This window comes from Hyperoodon ampullatus (assembly GCF_949752795.1).
Source record: "Hyperoodon ampullatus genome assembly, chromosome: 7".
NCBI classification, from domain to species: domain Eukaryota; kingdom Metazoa; phylum Chordata; class Mammalia; order Artiodactyla; family Ziphiidae; genus Hyperoodon; species Hyperoodon ampullatus.
In genome coordinates this window covers 71826484-71848553 of record NC_136920.1, presented here as the reverse complement: position 1 = coordinate 71848553, position 22070 = coordinate 71826484, and the positions used below count along the sequence as shown (strand labels likewise).

The 22070-nt window shown below is 48.9% G+C and overlaps 1 protein-coding gene across 2 annotated transcripts in view; it reads left to right on the top strand.

Annotated features, from left to right (window-relative positions):
- PLEKHA7 (pleckstrin homology domain containing A7) overlaps positions 1–22070 on the top strand; it is a gene marked incomplete at both ends in the record, with an annotated part of 134366 nt that overhangs the window by 90157 nt on the left and 22139 nt on the right. For both annotated transcript variants that reach the window (XM_079707701.1, XM_079707702.1), the window contains 5 exons: positions 7252–7774; positions 8535–8621; positions 11234–11287; positions 20974–21042; positions 21443–21523. In XM_079707701.1, coding sequence (XP_079563827.1) covers positions 7252–7774; positions 8535–8621; positions 11234–11287; positions 20974–21042; positions 21443–21523 — 814 coding nt within the window. The remainder of the gene's footprint in view (positions 1–7251; positions 7775–8534; positions 8622–11233; positions 11288–20973; positions 21043–21442; positions 21524–22070) is intronic.

Below are 22070 nucleotides of genomic sequence, written 5' to 3'. Positions count from 1 at the left end.
TTGGACATGCTGATTGGGAGCAATCAGTGCATAAGTGGTATCCCAGCTTGGATGTTAGCAACAGAAGGGGGATCCAGTAGAGGAGACAGTGTGTCAGAGAGAAGCTACTCTTGATAAGTTAGCTGTTTCCTTTTATATGTATTGATAGCAACTCTTAGGAACTGAAGTCGGTATGGGGCTGACTAGGGCAGGTAAAAGCAGGAGAAACCAGAAATAGAAGCAGATAGAAAGGGCATGAGTTTGGCCCTGATAAGCCTGTGTTTCCTACTGAAGAGTCTGGATTTAATCTTGAAGGCCCATGAAAGCCATTGATGGACTTAAAACAGGAGCATGGCATGATAGTTTCTAATATTTAGGAGGGTGGTTTGAAGGGTGTTGGCAGGGAAGAGGCCTCAGGAGATTTTTCAGACTAGATATTCCTTACCTCATCTCAGTTCTCACACAGCAGGTCCATGAATATGGTGAAGAAATTTCCCAGGCTCTTCTGATGTACCCCACCCAAAATGAGAATGGCAGTTTTAATTACCCCTTGTTTAAAAAACTTTTTAGAATTAAAGTAATACCTGTATATAGTTTTAAGAATTTAAGTCGTATGACCCCATCCATCCCTATTCCTGATTCCACCACCTTTGAGGCAACCACTTTCAATTCTTTTAGTAGTTTTATGTATTTATCTCTATATTTCCAAATAAGATAACTAAAGAAACAGCAGTATGTTTTCAGTTTTAGTTATCTATCGACATTCTACTCTGGATGATAAAGATTCAAGTCTCTTATTCCCCCCCTCTACCTTTCCTTTCCAAAGACACACTTAGCCTTATCCCAGCTTCATAATATAGTTATAGCATAATTTTTGTTTAGATCACTAGTCAGTTTTTACATTATTGTATAATGTGAAGTATAAATATTCACAGCTGGGCCATGTAGTATACAATAATTAAATTTCATTTGTGGTACAATTTTTTATTTTCTGGTATTGATAATTTTCAGGCTTATAGCTTGCTTAGTTTTCTCTGTACCCATTATTAATTCATCACCAAATTCATAGCTAGATGTGTAAATCTCTCTTTGCTCAGTACCCTCAAATAATCAGTAATCTACTTACAAGGTAAAACATCCAAATAAGACCAATGGGTAAATACTGAAAAATAAATGTCCTCCTATTTTATTTCAGAAACCTAGACTACTCCCCAAAGACCAACCACTATATTAAAAACAAAACAAAAATCCATGTTCTTCATCTTGCTTTGTTCCACTTAATATATCAATAAATATATCGATAGACATTTTAAGATACCTTGGCTATCTGTATCAGCACATATAGACATATTATTAATTTGAAATGGTGCAGAGTATTGCATTGTATGCATCTACAGTGATCTTTATACAATTTCCCTATTGATGGATAATTAGGTTGGTTATAAACATTTGCTATTACAAACTATGCTGCAGTGAATATCCATGCTTAATTGTCTTTGCAAACAAGTGCAGGTATACTTGAAGAACAAATTACTTGAAGTGGAATAACTAGGTCGGAGGATATATGTGATTTTAATTTTGATTGATATTACAAAATTGACCTTCAACAATGCTGTTTGAGTTTATACCCCACCAAGTGTCCCTGTTTCCCCACCCCACATCATCTCTGAAAACTACTATTTTAGGTTAACTGCTTGCTCTGGTGACCATATAGAAGATGGTTAAATGGAGAAGAGTCTGGAAAGAACATGACCAAGTGTGAGGTGGTCATATTTTGGGTAGGAGGCGAGGAAGACCTAAACAAAAGCGGTAAAGATGGTGAGGATTGTGAGGAGGGGATGGACAGGATACCTAGACATTGAGATTGGGTAGGTATAGGGCTTGGGAAACTGATTCATCCAGGGCTGGAAGGTGAGGAGGGCCACAGGTGGAGTTGAGGTTAACATTCAAGTTTGACTTGGTTAATAGGTGCATGTGGCGCTGTGCACAAGATGTGAGCATGGGAGAAAGAAATGAGCTTGAAGAGGAATGTGGTACCTGTGGAGTGGCCAGGTGGAGATAAGCAGTAGGTTATAGGGAATGTGGGTTCAGCTTAGGGAGAGATTTGGAAGTCATTGCCCTAGAGGTGGTAACTGATGCCCTGGCAGTAGTCAAAATCACTGAGGGTTGAATGCTTAGAGCAGTGGTTCTTTTTTTTTTTTTTTTTTTTTTTTTTTTTCTGTGGTACGTGGGCCTCTCACTATTGTGGCCTCTCCCGTTGCGGAGCACAGGCTCCGGATGCGCAGGCTCAGCGGCCGCGGCTCACGGACACAGCCACTCCGCGGCATGTGGGATCCTCCCAGACCGGGGCACGAACCCATGTCCCCTGTATCGGCAGGCGGACTGTCAACCACTGTGCCACCAGGGAAGCCCTAGAGCAGTGGTTCTTAATCGTGGCTGCACAATTTGGTCATTTGAGGCCCTGCTCAAGAGATTTTGCCTTATTTGGTCTGGGGCAAGGTGAGGGCATCAGTCTGTTTTAAAAGCTCTCCAGGTGGAGGGAGACGCAAGAGGGAAGAGATATGGGAACATATGTATATGTATAACTGATTCACTTTGTTATAAAGCAGAAACTAACACACCATTGTGAAGCAATTATACTCCAATGAAGATGTAAAAAAAAATAATAATAAATAAATAAAAGCTCTCCAGGTGATACCAGTATATGAGAGAGGTTTGACATTTACTGAGTCCTGGGTCCCATGCTGGAAAATCTGATTCTGATGATCTGAATTTCAGCCTGGACATCAGGAGTTTTCAAAACCCCCCCTACCCCTGGTGATTGTAGCATGTAATCAGGGTTGAGAATAACTTGCTTAGAACAGTAGCAGAGGGCCAAAGGCAGAACCCTGAGGATCTCCAGTCCAAGGGGGTGGGCAAAAGCAGAGTCTGCATAAAGAAGTCTAGCAGAAGATGGAGGAGGAAAACCGGAGTGTGGTGAGGGAAGTTTCATTTGGAAGGAGTCCAGTTGGCAGCATGAGACTGCTCCCTGGATGTGGTGCCTTCTGAGGAGGCTGGGTGCCACGGAAGGAGAATCTGGAATGTCAGGGTCTCTCTGCTGGTCTCATGCTCAGTAGCAGAGACCTTTGGTTCCACTGAGCTTCTTGATGGGCTTAGATGAGTAGACCTTCTTAATAGAACTAGAATTTTGAAGTTAAGTCAGGAGGCAGAGTAATGCGAGGGGAAGGCCAAAGGGAACCAGAAGGAAGGCATGGCCATTGAGAAACGCTTCGTGGCAGGGGTGCAGAAAGGACTTTGCAAAGCTGTACCGCTGGTGTAAGTTGTACGTTATGTAAGTTATAAGCTGTGGTTGTGAAATGTCTCTACATAACTCTGGCAGCCCACAGACCTACGTTATTCTGCTACACATAATGGGGGCTGGGGGCACATGGGAAGCTAAAGGATGAGAAGTCAACTGCAAGGAGATAAGAGGTGGTTGGGGAAGGCGTCGGACTGTCCCTAGAATGTGAGGGGGGAGTTCGAGCCCTTCTTATCTAAGGGGCAGGGAGACATTAGGTCTAAATGAAAACAGTTTGTTGGCCTTGGAGGTCATTGAGCACTCAGTAAGAGGAATCTCAGTCTAATGACAGAAGTAGTTCTCAGGGGGCTGAAAAGTAAACGTGAGGGATTGAAGACGACCCTTTGAGAAGAAAGCTGTCTGCCTCTGCGTAAGCAGAATGCTCAACGTCTGATCGTTCACCTGTAGCTGGGAAGGACTGCATATTGCATATCAGAGTTATCTTTTTTTTTTTTTCCTTAAAGATGTGTTTGTAAGCTCTTACAGTCAAGTAATAAGTAGTTCTGGCTGCTTAATAAAGGAACCTCCTCCTGTTGATAATACAGAAGAGGGATATCCCTGCTCTGTGTATGATTGAGACTGTGCTAATCTCGTTAGATGGAGCACGTTAGACATTGGAAGGAGGGTTATTTGAACTGTTAATATGATCTCATATTCTCGGCTCTAGACCAACACAGGGAATTATTTCTAATTGTTCTTTTAGTACTTGGAGATGTATATTATTTCACTTTCTTAAACTCCTTTAGAATAATGGTTTGCAACACAGACTGATACACCCTTAGAATCTTACCACATTCAATGAGGTTGTTTCGAAATTCTAGCTTTCCATTTTTTCCCTGGTGTTTAAAGTAATGCATACTTGTAAAATAAAATGGCAGGGGTGGGTGTCGAGTCAGGGGTGCAGACATTACCACGAGGAACAGAGTAAAACGTGGAAGTCCTGCATAGCCGATGTGGAAGCTCAGGTGAGGACTGCCTGCTGCATAAGTAATTGGTTATAAAACTTGATTTCACGTTTCGATATGACCATTTTATAGGGGCTATATCAGCATATATAGGTGCCCTTTGGAAAGGGAGCCCCCTGTGGCACAGAGCGGGATTTGAGGGCAGGAGACCTCGAGGCTTCTTTTGGATAAAGCTGGGGTTGGGGGCCAGCAAATGGATCTGCTCTTAGGACAGAGCTGCTCTGCGCGTTCCTGCCTGCTCCCAGGTGACCTTTACCTCATCTTACAACCCTACCTCCTGTGTCCCTCCCTCCACCATCCGTTGGTTACTGTGGTTTGGCCTCTGGCACCAGGACTCACCATTGCCCTGGGGTCTTTGGGGTCACCCCCAAATGGCCAGCTCTGGGGGGATGGCCAGCAGTGCATAAGCAGAGGGCACAGGCTAGAGGATAAGCTGAGGGCTTTGGGGCACTGCCCTGGCGGCGGTGGGCTCTGACCATCTGAACACCACAGGCAGGCATGGGGAGTGGGCTGCAGAGCCAGACTGAAGGGGTGTATAGAGCGAGCATGGCTGGGACGTGCTTTGCATCGTTTGCATTTTGCTTCAGGCAGAGTGAGCCATGGTTAGTAAAGTCATGAACTCCCCGGGGGAAGCCCCCAGCCTGGTTTCTGCCATTGCCACCACTGCTGTTTGAGGGTTCAGGCACTGCCCTTCCTCAGAGACACATTCCCCTCTGACTCTGGGAAATCCATAGCAAACCCTGCCACCTGGTGGCAAGGAGACAAGCTGGGCAAGCTGAAGAGATCTTAAAATTACCTCCCGTAATTGCAAAGATAACGATAAAAAGGGAGAAGAAAGCCACCCTTTTTTGAATGACAACTACTTTTAGTCCTCACAACAATCTATTAAATGGTTCTTAGTAGCCCCATTTTACCGTAAGGAGAGTGATACAGTGAGTTTAAAAACAATTAGAACAGCACTTCTCAAACATCAACCACCTGGAGGACTTGTTAAACCACAGGTGGCTGGGCCCCACCCCCAGGGTTCCTGATTTCAGGTGGGGCCTGATAACCTGCATTTCTGACAAGCTCCCAGGTGGTGCTGATGCTGCTGGACTACACTTGGAGCTTAGAACAAGGTCTGGTGAGTGCCGCTGTATAAAGATTTGTTAGATAAAATTGATAGGTAAAGGCAGAGTCAGGATTCCAGCCCAGGCCTGACTCCAGAACCTGTCCGTTTTACATCCTGCTGCCTCTCAGGTTAGACTTTTAAAACTTAATAAAACTGTAGTTGACCCTTGCTGAATTTTTCTTTCAGAAAATAAGATGGCTGGTCGGTAGTAGTTTTCACCATCCCATCCAGCTTTTGTGTGCCGGAGTATTTGTTGAAGGGCTGGTTATGTGTCAGCACTTTCTCAGACCGCGGACATCACCGCAGAATGTAAGACAGAGTTGCTGCCCCGCAAGGATTTACAGCTTGGCTGGGGAAGAGACAGCTTACGAGTAGGAAAAGGTTACATCAATACAGGACCTTGGAAAAGTTACGGACTGTACAGTAACTAGGTCAGAGCAGGGCAGGAACCCTGAGGGCTGTGGCATTGCAGAAGGCCTCTGTGGAAGAGGCATGGGACAGTGTCCTGGAGAATGAGTGAGATTTGGTGATAGGGCAAGGTGAGCCCATACAGGTAGGGGAAGGAGGAACAGTATTTTGAGAATAAGGAGAGAGAAGTGGGAAGGGAGCACCCACTGGTGAAGGTACCGCCTGTGTATCAGGCAAGGAGCCTGTGTTCTCTTCCTGTCTCATTTATTCTTCAAGGCAGCCTTAGGAGGCAGGTAGTTCTGTCCTCATGTTATAGGTAAGGAAGCTGAGGCTCAGAGCAGTCAGGTAAGCTGCCTAGGGTCACACAGCCAGTGGATTCAACCCTAGGTCAGACTTCCTCTGCTTTTTCTACTGCAGAAAGTTGTCCAAGTGTGTAGGAGGCCAGGCAATATTAGGGTGAGGCCCTCACACTCAGGCTCCAGCAAGTGCAAGGGTGCACCTGAGAGGGGGGTGCCTCCTTAAATGTTGGACCCTTGACGGCCAACTTGCCCCAGTTTGATCCTGGCCCGGGTAGGTGGAGCAGTGAGAAAACAGCAGGAAGGGAAGGTGGGTTGAGGTCAGGTGCTGGAGAGCTGTGAGTATCAGGAGAAGGGGGTTAAATTTTATTTCATAAGCATTAGGGAGCCATTGATGGTTTTGGAGCACAGGAGTGATTAGATCCAAGCAGTTGACTCTGTACAGCATGGAAACTAGTTAGGAAGGTCTCAGAGTTGTCTGGGTGGAGGTAGTTAATCAGGATCTGGATTAAAGTAATAGGGCTTCCCTGGTGGTGCAGTGATTGAGAGTCCGCTTGCTGGTACAGGGGACACGGGTTCGTGCCCTGGTCCGGGAAGATCCCACATGCCGCGGAGCAGCTGGGCCCGTGAGCTATGGCCGCTGAGCCTGCGCGTCCGGAGCCTGTGCTCCGCAACGGGAGAGGCCACAACAGTGAGATGCCCACACACTGCAAAAAAAAAAAAAAAAAAAAAAAAAAAAGTAATAGGGAAAGAAAAGAACTGATGCCAGCCACTTCCTTTAAGAACCTCCAGGACTTGGTGCTGGGGAATGTCTTGGTGACCGTGAGACATCTCCTAGAGATGTGCACACCTGATGGAAAAGCTGACTGATGGCAAGAGAGAGAGAGGCAGGTTTAATCATGCTGCACTTGGAGTGGGGCAGCCAAGTCGTCCTGGTAGGGGGGTTGACACTCCAAGGTTGATGGATAAAGTGGTTTAGGAATCCTCTGCAAAGGGAAGAAGTGACTGAAGTCCTGGGTGTCTGCGTTGATTGTTCTTTGGGGTTCGTACAGAGCTCCCTCACGTGCCTGGCTTTGTGGCTTTGCCTAGCTGTGTTTCCAGAAGCCCAGCAGACCCCTTGCTGGTCCTCTTACCTGTCCTCTCCTTTCTCCTCAGCCTGCCCCTGGACCAGACCCTTCCTCGCCAGGGTCCCAGCCAATCCCTGTCCTTCCCAGAAAACTACCAGACTCTTCCCAAGAGCAGCCGACGCCCCTCAGGGGGCTCTTCACCCCCTCCCCGCAACCTGCCGAGTGACTACAAGTACGCGCAGGACCGAGCCAGCCACCTGAAGATGTCGAGTGAGGAGCGCCGGGCACATCGGGATGGCACCGTGTGGCAGCTCTACGAGTGGCAGCAGCGCCAGCAGTTCCGGCACGGCAGCCCCACGGCGCCCATCTGTGCCGGCTCCCCAGAGCTCACCGACCAGGGCCGAAGCAGGAGCATGCTAGAGGTGCCCCGCTCCATCTCCGTGCCTCCATCTCCCTCGGACATCCCTCCCCTGGGACCCCTGAGGGCCTTCCCACCCCGGCGGCCACACACGCCAGCAGAGCGGGTCACTGTGAAGCCCCCGGACCAGAGAAGGAGTGTGGACATCTCGCTGAGCGGTTCTCCCCGGAAGGCGTGGGGCCACACCACCAAGGTGAGACTCCGGAGGCTCTGCCAGACTGCTGGAGCCCAGCATTAGGGCGTTAGGAGCCTCACATGGTTTGAACACAAACTTGAGCAATGTAGGATAATGATAGGTAACACTTACATAGTACTGTACTTCAGTGCTGGGTGTAGCGCTAAAGGCTTTAATTCTTACAACACCCCTATGAGGTAGGTGCTATTATTTCAGGTTTTCCCCGCTATCTGAAGGTAGAGTGTTCCTATGAAACCTTTAGTAAGCCAAAGTGGCATAAAGCGAAGAAGCAATTACATTTTCTGTGAAAGTGAAAATCGCCTTTGGATTTCGGTTATCAAAAACGGGCTAAAGGTAGGTCTTTTGTAAAATCAAAGTGGCATAAAGCGAACTTTTGTAAAGCAGGGGATACCCGTGTGCCCATTTCACACATGAGAACTCTTAGGCATTAAGGGATGAAGTTACTTGCACATGGTCACACAACTAGAAGTCTGCTTCCTTGCAGCTTGGAAGGCAGGGAAAGATGTCTGTGTTTGACTAGTTCAATTATTTATAATAACCTGACTTACGTTTTAAATCCGGAGGGGCTCTCACAGTTTGTCATCGTCATAACCTGGTGAGAAAGATGTGTATCCTAATTTGACAGATGAAGAGTCTGAGGCTGAGGGAGGTGCCATGCCCTGTGCTTGGCTGCCCTGGTAGTGAGTGGCAGAGGCTCTGGCCCCCGCCCCCCTCCACACCCGGCTCTCTGTGTGACTTCATGTCTCCCCTCCTGCAGAACTCCTCTCATGTGGACCGACGCTCCATGCCCTCCATGGGTTACATGACCCACACTGTCAGTGCTCCCAGTTTACATGGAAAATCGGTAAGCAGCACCTCCTCTTCCCCTCCAGGTGACTGATCTTATCCAGCTTTCAAAGGGCTAATCTCATCAGAGTTCTTCCCTGAGCCAGTCAGATGCAATCCCCATTTTAGAGGTGAGGAAACTGAGGTTCAGAGAAGTCGAATGACTTGCTCCGGCCCATCCCGCTGGCATTGGGACCTCCTGAGGTCAGCGGAAGAGCCTGGTGGGGGGAAGTGGAGGAGACTGTGGTGTTTATTCTCTTTTGGGCAGCATTTAGTCTGCAGCATTTTCCAGCCACCTGCCTTTTTCTCCGGTTAGCTCCTCTCCTTTCTTCCTGGTCTTTGCTTTGATTAGTTCACTGTCTTCAAAACTCGAGTCTGGGTGAGCTTGCACTGCTGGTGGCTGTTTCCTGATAAAAACTACTTCCTGCAGCCCCTTCTCTGCCGGTGCCTTTACTTGTCCTAATGACAGAATTAATGCAATAATTACTTAATGGTGTCACATCAATGCTGTGCCGGCACCGGGGTGAAGAGTAATTATAGCGTCGTGCTCCTGCGGTGGCTAATTTCCTCATGATGTGTCTACACACCTGCAGCTGGAGGAGCTCTCACTGCTTCTCACCCGGTTACGGCGGCACCAGGCCAAGTTGGCCAGGGTGCGAAATTTCGCCATCGGCCAGTTACTGCAGCACGAGCTGACCTTTCCCACCTGCCAGGTCAGCACTGGTGGGCTCTCTCAGGGCTGGGGGCCACCCCGGGGACAGGGGAGTGACATGCTGGCCCGTGCTCCCTCGTGCCCGTGCTCTAGTCTGTCCTGCTATCTGGCTCTCTCCCTTGTTCCTGCCTGTTTGCTTCTGGATGCTACTGCCAGACACTGTGCAGCCGTCATGGGGCCCACGCCCCTGTTGCTGGGGTGGAGACTGCATGTGGTGTGAGGGACCTGAACTGTGGCTTCTCTGCCTGTGAGCAATGACTGCAAGGCTGGTGTGTGGTCGTGTCCAAGGGCTGTGCTAGCTGTCATCCTGTTGCCACCTTGGGTACTCCTTGGGATGCTGAGAGGTGTGTGTCAGCCTGGAGGGAGAGGCATGGTGCCCTCTCATGTGGACAGTGCCCTGCTGACTGTCAGAGCATCTTCACACCCCTTATCCCAGTGAATTTCACAGTAGCCTGGGAGAGGTTAGGTAGGACAGGTGGGAAAGTGGCTTCCCCAGGATCCCTCAGCTAGTGGCCTGCAGGCTGGAGCCGGATTCCAGGTCCTGTCTGGCACAGTGTTCTAAACTGTTTCCGAGACATGAAGGGTTGCAGGCAAGCTCCTCGAGGAGTAGCCAGACAGTCGTTCTCCTGGGCATCCCGAGCATCTTAAAGAAGATGCTGGTCCACACGAGCCTGGTCCCCCGAGCTGCACAGACGTAGGCAGAGGACAGATGAGGAGGTTGAGGGAATTGTCACTATCCTTACCTGTCCTATTTTAGTGGGACCTGAGAGATACAGGAAATGTATTTGGAAAAATGAATATAAGGGAGCACGTGCAAAATCCTAATTTGTGAATTTGGGTGATTTTTAATAACATTTCTCTGTCCCTCTTACTGCGGGACTGGGCTGATTGTGGAAGTAGGGATGGGTAAAGAGACAGTTTAGGGACAGAAATAAGACCTTGCAAACCACTGGTGTCCCTGGCAGTGGTCCTTCAGGCCTTCTCATGCTTAAAAGCACTGCCTGAACGTTTTGCATTATTTATTTTTGTTTGTTTTACACCAGAGCTCTAAACTTGGACCACCTTCCTAGCCCTGGCTTGCTTTGGCTTGCTGAGAGGCCTCTTCGTTGGCTGAGAAAGTCCCCGGACTGTTTTTCTTAAGCTTTCGTAGCCCCTCTCCCTCACAGTTAGCTTCTGTGATCCATTACATAGGAAGCACAAGTTCTAGGAAATCAAAGAGTCTTTTCCTTATTCTCACTGTTTCTGGTAATTATACTGAAGAACTCAACAGACTGTCAGAGATGACACAAGCAGACAGGTCTGCCTGGACCTTCCTTATCTAGCTCCTGACCCAGCCACCTTGGCCCCACGCTCAGCAAATGGAGCCAAAACTTCCAGGAAACTTTCTGCAGCTACTGGTGCTTATCATTCTAGAACCCAAGGTCAAAAGGGAACCTCCCTGGGTCACCTAGGTCATCTCCATGCCTCTTCCAGGCATCCATCCACACCCATCAGGGGGTCATTTTCCCTCGTGCATGTGAAGTGGCCCAGTGCAAAGGTTTGGAGTGTGGCATGTCCTCTTCCAGGTAGACCTCTCTAGTTCTGTCTCAGGAGCTCGCCTCTGCCTCAGCTGCTCTGCTGTCCTGGTCCTCTGGTGGGATGTGTGCTGTCTCCCTCCTCCTCATCAAACTGTCCTCAGCCAATGGGGGGAACAAGCTGGCTTTCCCCACATGGTAGACCTGGGAGATCCACCATGCTGAGAGAGCTCTGAGCTGCACCGAGACGTTTGTGCTTCCTCTGTGGCCTGGATGTGTTGGTCTGCTGTGGTCTCTTGTCCCCGAAGCTGCACAGGTGTAAATGAGTCACACGTGAAGCCCTGAGTTGTGGACACCTTTGGTGTTCATAACTGGCTTTTTTCTCTCTCTCTGCTTCATTTGAAGGCTGACGATACCTACCTCCAGCTGAAGAAAGACCTGGAGTATCTGGACCTAAAGGTGAGTGGCCTCAGGGGTCTTGCTTTCCTGCGACACTTACCTTTCTGAGAGTGTCAGCCTCATTGGAGACCAGCCCCAAAGCCAAAAAGGCCTTGCAGGTCTTACAAATCTAGGTTTCAAATGAAGATGTCTCCTGTCTGAATCAGAAGGGGGATTTTTTTTGTTTTGGGATTTTTTATTTTTTTCTTTGGTTGCTGTGGCTTTTGGAAATTTCATTTTTAAATTGAATATAATTGACATATAACATTGTATTAGTTCCAGGTGTACAACTTAATGATATTTGTGTATATTGGGAAATGATCACAAATCTAATTAACATCCATCACCATTCTTGGTTACGAATTTTTTTTTTCCTTATGATGAGAACTTTTAAGATCTACTCTCTTAGCAGCATTCAAATATGCAATACAGTATTGTTAACTATAGTCACTATGCTGTACATTACATCCTCATGATTTATTTATTTTATAACTGGAAGTTTGTACCTTTTAGAAGAGTCTTATTTCTTGTAGCCTCAGACTCTGGGCTCTTCTCAGTTTCTTGTGAATTCTGCTGTAAGGTCTCTGGCTTACAGAATGAGGGCATGGGATCTTGCTTTCTTCCTGTCCTTGGTTAGAGCCACAAGGTTCCTCCAAATAATAACCAGTTGCTTCTTCAGAGCCTCCAGTGGGGCGGGGATGGGTTTGGTTCACAGGGTGCCACTGATGTGTGTTTTCAGGCACAAGCAGTTTGGTGGATTGTCTGGTTTTGTAGTGGGCGGGGAGCAAGTGCCACATGGAATCATGTGGCTCTGAGGGGTACCAGAGCCTCCCATCCCTCCCATCCGTGTTTAGGAGATGAACGTCGGGCCCCTCCCTGTAGGTGATGAAGTTCAGGCTCTAAATCAGCCTCCACAGCACAGACAGCCGGGAAAGCTGCTAGAGGAGCGAGAGGCATTCTGCCTGGAAGAGAGCTGCTATTGTTCTGTTCCCACAGCTCTCTGAAAGCTCCCACTGTGAAAAGCACTTCTTATGCCTGAGCCATGACTTAGACTGAAGGAACGTGACCTTTAGTTAACTGCGGGTGTGAGAGGGCGGGCAGAGGGCCCTGCGGGAGGACACCCAGGTGACTGGGGCGGGGGGGATGCCTCCCTCGGTCCCCAGTGTACCTGGCTTGAGATATTTTTAACTTGGGGATTGTCACCCAGCCTTGTAGAAGCAGGGGTATGAACATTAGGTCCTAAGGCAGCAGAGGAGGGGCCTCCCCACTCTGAGGCAAGATCAAGACCTTTGATTAGGAACCCCTCAGTTAACTTAATGTATCTGGTAATGAGCACTTGTGCTGTATCCAGCTCTGGAGAAGCTAGGGGGGATGGAAGAGAAAAATCGAGGCTCTCTGGCCTTGAGAAACTTCCAGATGTTCTGGGTCGGGGAAAGAAAGCGTCCTGAAATAACACAGACTTTTCTGCAATGAGCGTATAAAGATTGGTCTGGCCCAGTGCTTAGAGTTGAGATAGTGAGGATGACTGTGGCTGCAGTGCTGGGAAGGCTTCTGGAGGAGGTGGCGTGTGTCCAGAGCCTTGAAGAGCCAAGGGTTTAGGTTGGTTGACGTTAAAGGGAAGGGAACTGTGGGAGCCAGGGAGAGCCAGGGTGAGGGTGGTGTGGCTGGAAAAGTGGGGGCAGATTGTCCAGGTTCTGGAGTCTTTCTAGGCTTTAGGAAGGAAGGTGCAGTGAAGAAAAGTCAGACTTGGCTTTCAGACATGAGCAAAACAAGGAGGGTTCTCTCAAAACCAGGACGTTTTCTAGCTTACATGGTATTCAGGTCACGTAGAGCATGAGTGAGTGAGTATGATAGTCAGGCCTCAGTGCCCAGACGTGGTGGTGTGGGCCAGATGCGCAGCCCAGCCCTCCCTCCTGCACTCTGAACCTGGGTAGGTCCTTCCACCATGCCCACCTCCCCCATCTGACCTGGAGCAGCCCCCGGCCTCCACCTGCCCTGTGTACCACCATGTCCCTGTTCCCCGGCCTTACCATGCCCGGGGCCATGCAGGTGACACAGAAGTATTTGTAGAGCATCCACGATGTACCTAGGCCTGTGGGAGAGGCGTGGCTCACAGCAGCACAGGTGTACCAAAAAACACTCTTCAGAGTGCTTGGTGCATGGTGCGAGGGAACTTAATAAAGTGCCTGAGCCAGAGTAACAGGAAATAGCTGTCTTCTGATTCCTGTTTGTGTGAGATAGCCGACCTCACAGTTGGTCCTGGAGAGAAGATCCAGCTCAGGTTGGTTTTTTTAAAGATTATAGAACTTGAGCTCAATAAAAGGGATTTAGAGAGAGAGAAAAACTGAGGCATAGGGTAGCAGAGTGGAGCCAGGAGTCTGTGTCCTGACTGCCAACAGAAGTGGAATAACAATAGAGGGTAAAATGTGTGTCAGTCACCATGTTTTACTTCTGTTAAATTATGTACCCGCGGCAGTAGCCCTATAAGGGAGGTGGTGTTATCTTTTTTTCACTGACTGAGGCTCAAAGAAGTAAGTGACCCTCCCAAGGCCATGTAAGTAGTTACGGGGGAGTCAGTTCTTGGGAGCAGCGCTGACTCTGAAGCTGGTGCTCTTAATCACCCTGCCTCCCAGCCGCTCTTACAATGCTGCTTCTACTACTGTGGACCCAAAGGTATTAAGTTTTTTATGGAGCTGAACTGGGGTCCTTCTGCCAGGAAATGTTTATGCTGTGATAGAGACAAGGTTGCATCCTTGGGGTGTTTCACCAGCTAGGAGCCGTATGTGACCAAAACATTAACTAGTGATTGGAAGTTGTCACTGTTTATCTTGAAAAACAGCTGTGTTGATACCAGAATTTCCCTGGTCTCATAGCTGCTACTCCAGTTGCTAAGCTCCTCTTAGAGAACCAGTCCCCCTATAACAGCACCAGCAGGTGAGAGATACTTGGCTTACCAGCAACATGGGTGGGAAAAGATGCTGGGGTTTGTGTTGTGTGTGAGTCATCATTCAGAAAGGCTGACATCACCTTGGCCTCCCTCCAAATCAGGGAGGCAGTGGGCCTGCTCTGCTCAGACCCAGCTGGGGTGTAGAGTTCCCAGATGGACATTTCACTTCAGGATCCAGACGAGGGAAGGGCTGGAATCAAAGGAGAGGTGATGAGGGGCTGCAAGAACTGTGGCTGAGGAGTGTATCAGGCGGGTGCTTTTGTTGGCAGGTATCCGAAACCCAGATCAGCCTGCTGAGCCACAAGGGGAATATACTGGTTCACGTAGCCAGGGCTTGTGTTCCAGGAGCTCAGGCCATGCCACCAACTGTTCTACTTTCCACATGGCCAGGGAAGAAAGGTGGCCACTTGCACACTCAGGTTGGCTTCATCCCAGCCGAGCCTCCCTGTGGAGTGAAGGGTGGGGGATTCCCTGATGGAAAGCAGACTGGACAGGAACAAGAAACACAGCAGCAGGCAGCCCAGCTACAGTGTGGTTGGTTGAAGGAGGAAGGGGCAATGCAGGCAAGACATAGAGACTGTCTATAAAGCTCTAAAATGGCACCATGTGTCTTCCGTGGCTCTGAGGGGCGATTAAGACAAGTGGATCACAGCTATAAGGACAGGTTTTAGTTGAGTAGAAGAAAGACTTCTCTAAAAGGGCCACCACAGGTCACAGTGACCTCCCCATCACTGGGGTGCAGCTGAGGCCAGGTGAGCACTGAGTGGGATGAGCGACTGGATCAGGAAAACCCTCAGGCCCGTTGACTCTTGAGATCCTGTGACGTGCTAGACAAGATGAGCTGCCGCGAGCCCAGTGGGGGTCCCTGAGACGAGGGCCTCGGAAGACACAATTGAATGGGCGGTGTAGACCAGCCTGGTCGTGGAGATGGCGCCGAGCACAGCCCCGCTGTGACCAGCTTCTGTGAGAGGTCCCTCCTTGGTCCTTGTGGGGAGAGGTAAGCCTCTCTGGAGAAGGATGGTCTCCCTGCCCCCACCAGGTTGGCACAGAGTCCCCCGCGTCCCTGTCCCAAAGGCCACAGACTTAAGGATCCAGAGCCCATGTCCCCTCCGCCTCCATCAGCTGATGCTTGGGTTCCAGAACCCGTTGGTGGTGTTTGCCCACATGCTGTGGAGCTTGGTCTCCTGAAGTGAGCATTCCTGCTGGGGTGCCAAATGATCAAATAAAAGCAGACTCTGCTCTCTTAAAAGATGCTCTGTGTTAGTGTTCTCTTTGGAAATGTTTACTTTCCTGGCATTTTACTTGGCAGTGCCAGGGTGGAAAGGATTTCACGCTGATTAAGCACCTATTCTTGCCTGGAAATTTGGGGGCACCTGTTGTTCATTATCTCACTTAATCCTCTCAGCACCTTTGAGCAAATAAGAATTATTATCCCCACCTTACTAATCAGGAACCCGTGTATCAGAGAGGTAACTTCTGCAAAGCTGAGATTCGAACCCTGTGACTAACTTCACACCTGCCTCCTTTCTTCCGTGTGCCATGTACCTCATCTGCCCTGAAGTTGCATTCGCTGAGTTGTATTTCTGGCATTAATGCTCTGCTCTTCAGAACCCTACACCAGAGCCAGGTCTGAAAAGGGGGTATGAAGTTTCGCTGTTGTTTACGGCTTGAATTGTTTTTATGCATCTGGGAAGCACAGCTGGTAAAGTGAGGTTGGGGGGAGGGCACCTGCAACCACACAGGTGGTGCCTTTTAGGTGGAGCAGATTGACGTCAGCCCCAAAGGGGCTCTTGTCCCTAGTGAGGGACGTCATCAGTGGCTCCAGGTGCCTGGCCTCTGGACTTTTCCTGACAGAGCCTGAGATCTAGGCTTCTCTGTTCGCAGTCTGTTTCCAGTTAGCTTCTGGAGCAGAGTTCTTAAGTCATGGCCTGGAACACCATCTATCTCAGAATGATCTGGGAGCTTGATATAAAATTGCAGATCTGGAGGGTTCTGTTGAATTAGAACCACTGGAAATGATGCCCAGAATTCTGTGTTTTTAAAATCAAGCTCTGGGGTGATTCTTGTGCACAGTAAGCGGAGGTCTTTTATTCTGAAGAGAGATTGTTAATGCTGGTTGTGAACTAGAGCAATGAATATGGATGCTTGGGTCTTACCCCTTAGAGACTCTGATTTAACTGGTAATACTCAGGTATTACTCTTGAAGAAAGAAAGACACTCCCTAGGTGTTCTAATGTGTAGGTATGGCTGAGAAACGTGGTTTAAAAGCAATGGTCCTCTAAGTGTGATCCCAGATGAACAGTGTCAGCAATTCCTGGGGCTTTGTTAGAAATGAGCAATCTTGGCTCCCACCCCAGAGCTGCTAGAGTTGGGTCCCAGCAAGTCTGTATATTCACAGCCCTCCAGATGATTCTGAAGCATGCTCAAGTGTGAGAACCATTTTTCAGTGGAGTGATTCCCACTCCTGGCTGCACATCAGACTCACCCAGGAGGGCTTTTAAGAATCCCAGTACCTAGGCCCCACCCCAGACCAATTATATCCAAGTTTTCTTGGAGTGGGACTCAGGCCTCAGTCTTTTAAAGCTCCTGGGTGATCTCAGTGGTGGAGGCAGGGTTGAGATCCAGTGTCTTAGTGGGTGGGGACAGTTCCTTCTCAAAGGAGCTGGAGGCATTTGGCATCATGGGTAAGACATAATGGTTTAGGTGTGGAGGCGAGAGTCTGAGGGACCAAAGGTGGGTGGGGCTGAGACTAATGCATGGCTCCACTCTCTTACACTATGTGATGGGGGGAGGACAGAGGAAGAAGCAGTCCCCTCTCGCCTTCTGTGGCAGAACCAGGAAGGACATGGGCACTGAAATCAGCACTCCCACGTAAACGAGCCTGCACGAAGATCAGGCAGCACTTACGATCCCCCATTTACGGATGAGGGAACTGAAGTCTGGAAAGGTCCACCGGCTGGGAAGCCGCATAACCAGACGGAGACACACTCATTTGAACTGCACAACACACATCCTCCTTAAGGTTTCCCCTTGCCAGTTCTCCAAATTCTGGCTCCTTCAAATGTCATTTGATGTCTTACCTGTTACGATTTGTTGTATTTGCCTTTTTGTTTGGAACAGATAAAAAATAATGAACCTTTGATCAACGTGCTTTACAAAGTGCTGAAGAAGTCAGCACGGGGCTGTCGGCCCCGGAGAAGCGTAAGATGATCTGATCTGCATCTCCAGGCGGGGCCATTCCATTGCTTCTGGCTCAGTGCCGACTCCATCACTTGCTTCACCAGGGGCTCTCCTGACCGCCTCCAGGCTTCCCGCGAGTCATTTCGGTTTATTTTCTGTCTATTGAAGCTCCCTCAGCGTTTTGGCTGGTGCACCAGGCTGAGCCTCTCATCCGTAGTGTTTTGTGACTCCATCTTTTGTGCTGCCATTGGGGGCGGGGGTGGTGGGGCTTGCCTAGCTTGCCACCAGCTTGTGTTGTGTCCCCATTCTCGCTCGTCTGCCTTCATGGTGAGGGCTGCCCTAGAGCCTGGGTTCCTTGGGAGGGAGCAGCAGTTCCTGGTCACCTTGGAGGAGCTGGGGTGTCCTGAGATTCCACCGTGGCCCTGGGATTAGGGTGGCTCTTCTTCAGGGCAGGGTGTTGATGTTTGAAAACATTCTGGAGCTGGACTAGAACAAAACGCCCACCTCCCCACCATCCACCCCTTTGAGAGATGCAGAGGTAGTGCCTGAAACGTGACCAGCTTTTATAGCATTCCAAGGGAGGCTGCAGGTTGGAAAGCAGGAGCTGTGTCCAGTCATCTTGAGCCCTGCATATAGGTGTCTTGGGATGTGCTGGAGGGGGGAGTAAGATGCCTGGGAGGCCTTTAATTGCCTTCCGATGTGGAGACTCTTTCAAATGGATGAGTACCCACTAACTTTCACTTTTTCTGGTGACAGAGGTGCTAGGGACCCATAGTTGATGTTTTGAATGGATTTAAACATTGCTATCACAAAGTGCAATTTTAAAAGGAAAATGAGATGTAATATACTGTTTGTGGCTGTGTCTTAGAAGCCTCAGCTCTCTGGAACAAAGCTAAATTCAGAAGCTTAAAGGGCCTGTGAGTTGTGTAAACACTGTCACGAAGCCCCTGCTCTAAACCCTGTGACCTTTACTCCACCGAAAGAGGTCTCAGGCCCTGAGCACAGCCAGCTCACCTCGTTTTGTCACATTCCCAGACTCACTAAGCAAACGCTTCTCACGCCGGGCCCTGGGCTGGGCTTTGAGGGTACAGAGAAAATGCATCACAGTCCCCACAGTCCTTCCTAATTAGGTTCTTGTCAAGTGAGGGAAGACAGAACAGATCATCTACTAAGGCCCATAATAGTGGCAGACACAAGGGGTGGGAGGATGTCCCTTGGTGGGTACCAAGCCCAGATGGAGGGAGGGAGACAGGGAAGAGCAGCAAGTGTGTCCCTTCTGCTGAGTTTCTAATCCTCATAGACTCAGTCATTTGAGCTCCTAATTCATAGCACCTTAAAAGCAGCACATTAAAAGGGGACAAAGACAAAGTTACTTCTTAGGAAAGAGGGAGTGCTCATATCCTGAGAGAGAGAAGAAACATTATAAGTCAATCTGAAATGGAAATGAAAGCGCAGAAATTTGGGAGCATTTAGCTAGATAGGCAAATAGTCCTAAACAGGAACTTCTAAGAAATTCTATATTACTGATTTTTGTAATGACTCTGATTCATCCCCCAAAAGGTTGAATTTATATTCAGTGTTCTGTGAAGGTAGTAAAGGACATACTTTTAGAAAGCTTTCCATCAAAAAGTTTAAAAGACAGCTTTCTGAAAGTGCCCTTTTTGTGCAGAAATACCTCATTCGTTGCCTGATGGTGCTGGATAAATGAGGCATTGCTCAGTTAGACTCTCTGCCTTGCTATTTCAGTATCAAAAACATATCATCTGGAAAAAGCTTCAGTGACATAAAGGGAAGAGTTTTGCTAAGAGAAGTCCCCAAAGAATTATCTCAATTTGAAAATGATTTCTTCCTAGGAAGTGAGGCAAGGGTCAGCCCCTTGGAGAGTAGACAAGCTTATGGCCCCTCACTTTGGCAAAGGACTGTGACACAGAGTGAAGACTCCCCTCCCTCTACCTGCTAGGGTCCCAAGTCCTGCCTGGGAAATTCAACACCTGCCTGGTGTTGGTGGTTCACCAGGATTAATTCCCCTTCCTCGCTTCCCCCACTGCGCCCCCTACCCTTGCAGGAGCCATCATTTTTTGTGGATTGTTGCTGTGGTCAGTGCGTTCTGTGACTGTGTGTATGGTTGTATGTACACATAATTTGCCAGTTTGAAGAGCAGAATTTGGCTGGAGTTCTACTTTTTCTAGGACTGACCTACATGTATTTCCCTTTCACCTACCTGTGAGGCAATAAGCAATTTGCCGAGCGCATTCTAGTGTGCCAGGCCTTCCGTTCGGGGCTGACTTTACCAAGATAAAGAAGACAGTGGTCCCTGTCCTCTACTGTGCCGCCAAAGGGAGCAGGGGAATGAGTGGGGGCAGGTCTGCAGCCCAGGCTCAGCCTTCAGCTCAAGGCGTGGAGAGGGCTTCTCCCTTGACCTTCACCTTGACCTTTAGATTTGGGCACGTGGTTGGCTTGAGTTTTGAGGGGAATGTTTGCTAATATATCTCTGCTTCTGATTCACACTCACAAACTTAATGGAGTAGGGAGAAAGTGAGGGCCATTTCTCCAGCAGCTGTGTGTCCCTCCATACTGGGACCCTCTGCATAGTGACTCTGCTATGGCTAGCTCCATCCTCCATTTCTCTGGTCAGATCTGCAAAATGGAGTTCAGCCAGACGGCCTCCCCTACAAGGGGCACGTTTGACCTGGCTCTGGTTTGGCCACGGGGGTACATCTGTGAAAATGGTTCCCCTGCCCCTGCACAGTTTTTGACGAAGAAGATTTGGAGGAAATGAAAACATGGACTAAAAGAGTTAGTGTTTAACTTCGTAGGGGTCAGTGAGAGATGGGCAACGTGTCGCCCATGCTGGGTCTAGGGAAAGATGGCAAATGTTGTGAAATTCCACTGGCTTCTAAGTTTGGGTGATTTTTGTCTACTGCTTTGTGGTTTCCTTTCTTGAGAGGACAGGGTAGCTTGTAACTTGTATTGCAAGTACAGCTATTCAGGGATCAGTTGAAAACCTCAGCCAGGAACAATCCAGGTTTCTTCTCTTGACCAGATCCTCTTCCCAAATAGCAGAAGAGTGAGGAAGGCTGATCTTAGTCATGGGGAGGTGGGCTGTTCAGACTTCCTTGAAGTAAGGCTCAACGATGCCCAAGGGATTTGCTAGTTCTTCTTGGTCCACCCATCCTATGGCCCTGGGCGGGGTCGTGGACTTCTGTTAATTATGTTTGACCCCAGGTTTAGTAGCAAAACTCTCTTATCAGTGGCAAATCTTCCAAGATTCATACTGAACTCACTTGGAGCAAATTTAAGCCTTTACAGTTGATGATACTGTAACTTGAAAGTCTGTGTTTTCTTCAATTTGAGAAATTTACAAGTACTACTAAAAGATCTCAAAAAGGTTTTCTTTTTTCCCTGAAATGAAATAAGCATAAAAAAGCAGGTATTGTCCAAGTTTTTGCCCTTTCCATGCCGTGACCCTACCTGCCACTGACGAGACTTCCACACCTGTCCGTTGTAGGGGTAACTTTCCTTCTTGACTTCTGATTCCGAACCCCATGGTTAAACCTTCTTTAAATTGTTCACCTCCCAGATGACAGGCCGGGATCTTCTCAAGGACCGAAGTCTGAAGCCAGTGAAGATTGCCGAGAGTGACATTGACGTGAGTGAGCAGAGTGACAGGCTGACCCCGCACCTGCCTGCTGCCTCCAGACCCACAGCTTCAGGCAGGGTTTGGATGGGTCTATAGCCAAAGGCTTTGGGATCGTGCTCCAAAGCCGTGGCCTTTTCTCATCATCCCAGGCCCTCTCCAACATGTTGGGGTTTTTTTTGTTTGTTTTGTTTTGTTTTGCGGTACACGGGCCTCTGCTGTGGCCTCTCCTGTTGCGGAGCACAGGCTCCGGACGCGCAGGCTTAGCAGCCATGGCTCACGGGCCCAGCCGCTCCGCGGCATGTGGGATCCTCCCGGACCGGGGCACAAACCCGTGTCCCCTGCATCAGCAGGCGGACTCCCAACCACTGTGCCACTAGGGGAGCCCTCTCCAACCTATTCTTGTTCACAGGTTAAACTGAGCGTCTTCTGTGAACAAGACAGGATCCTCCAGGACTTGGAAGACAAGATACGAGCCCTTAAGGAGAACAAAGTATGTATCGGTTTTGCGTAGTCTTGGGCTGGGTGGCAGGGGTTTTGTCATCCTGTGTTTCCTCAGTATAGACTGGACTCTCATGTTAGTACTGGACAACAGATGTCTGTTAGTTTATTCAGAACAATGTCTTTGAATTTAAAGGGTATTTCTTGTGGGGTTTCTGTCTGAACCCAGAGGAAACCTTCCAGGGAGACCTCAGCCTACTTATTCCAAGTACTACCTCCCTGACCTTAATTCTGCTCTGGGCCACCCCCACCTCTCCGTGGAAGCGCTGTGAGGTGAGCCTGGGAGAGGACGGCTCCACTGGCTTGCAGTGATGACCCCAGGCTCCTGAACCCCAGGGAAACGGCAGCTGCCTTGGAGAAAGTGGCCAGAGTCGTAGCAGGGCAGAGGCTCTCACTTCCTAAAGCTCCTTTCCTCTAAGGATCTGGGCCTTAGGTGAAGCAAGTCTGGTTGGGAGGGGACGAATAGGCTGGTAGCCACTGATGTTTGGTCTCTTAGACACTTCGTGTGAATTTTTTCTTTTCCACATTTTAACAAGGCA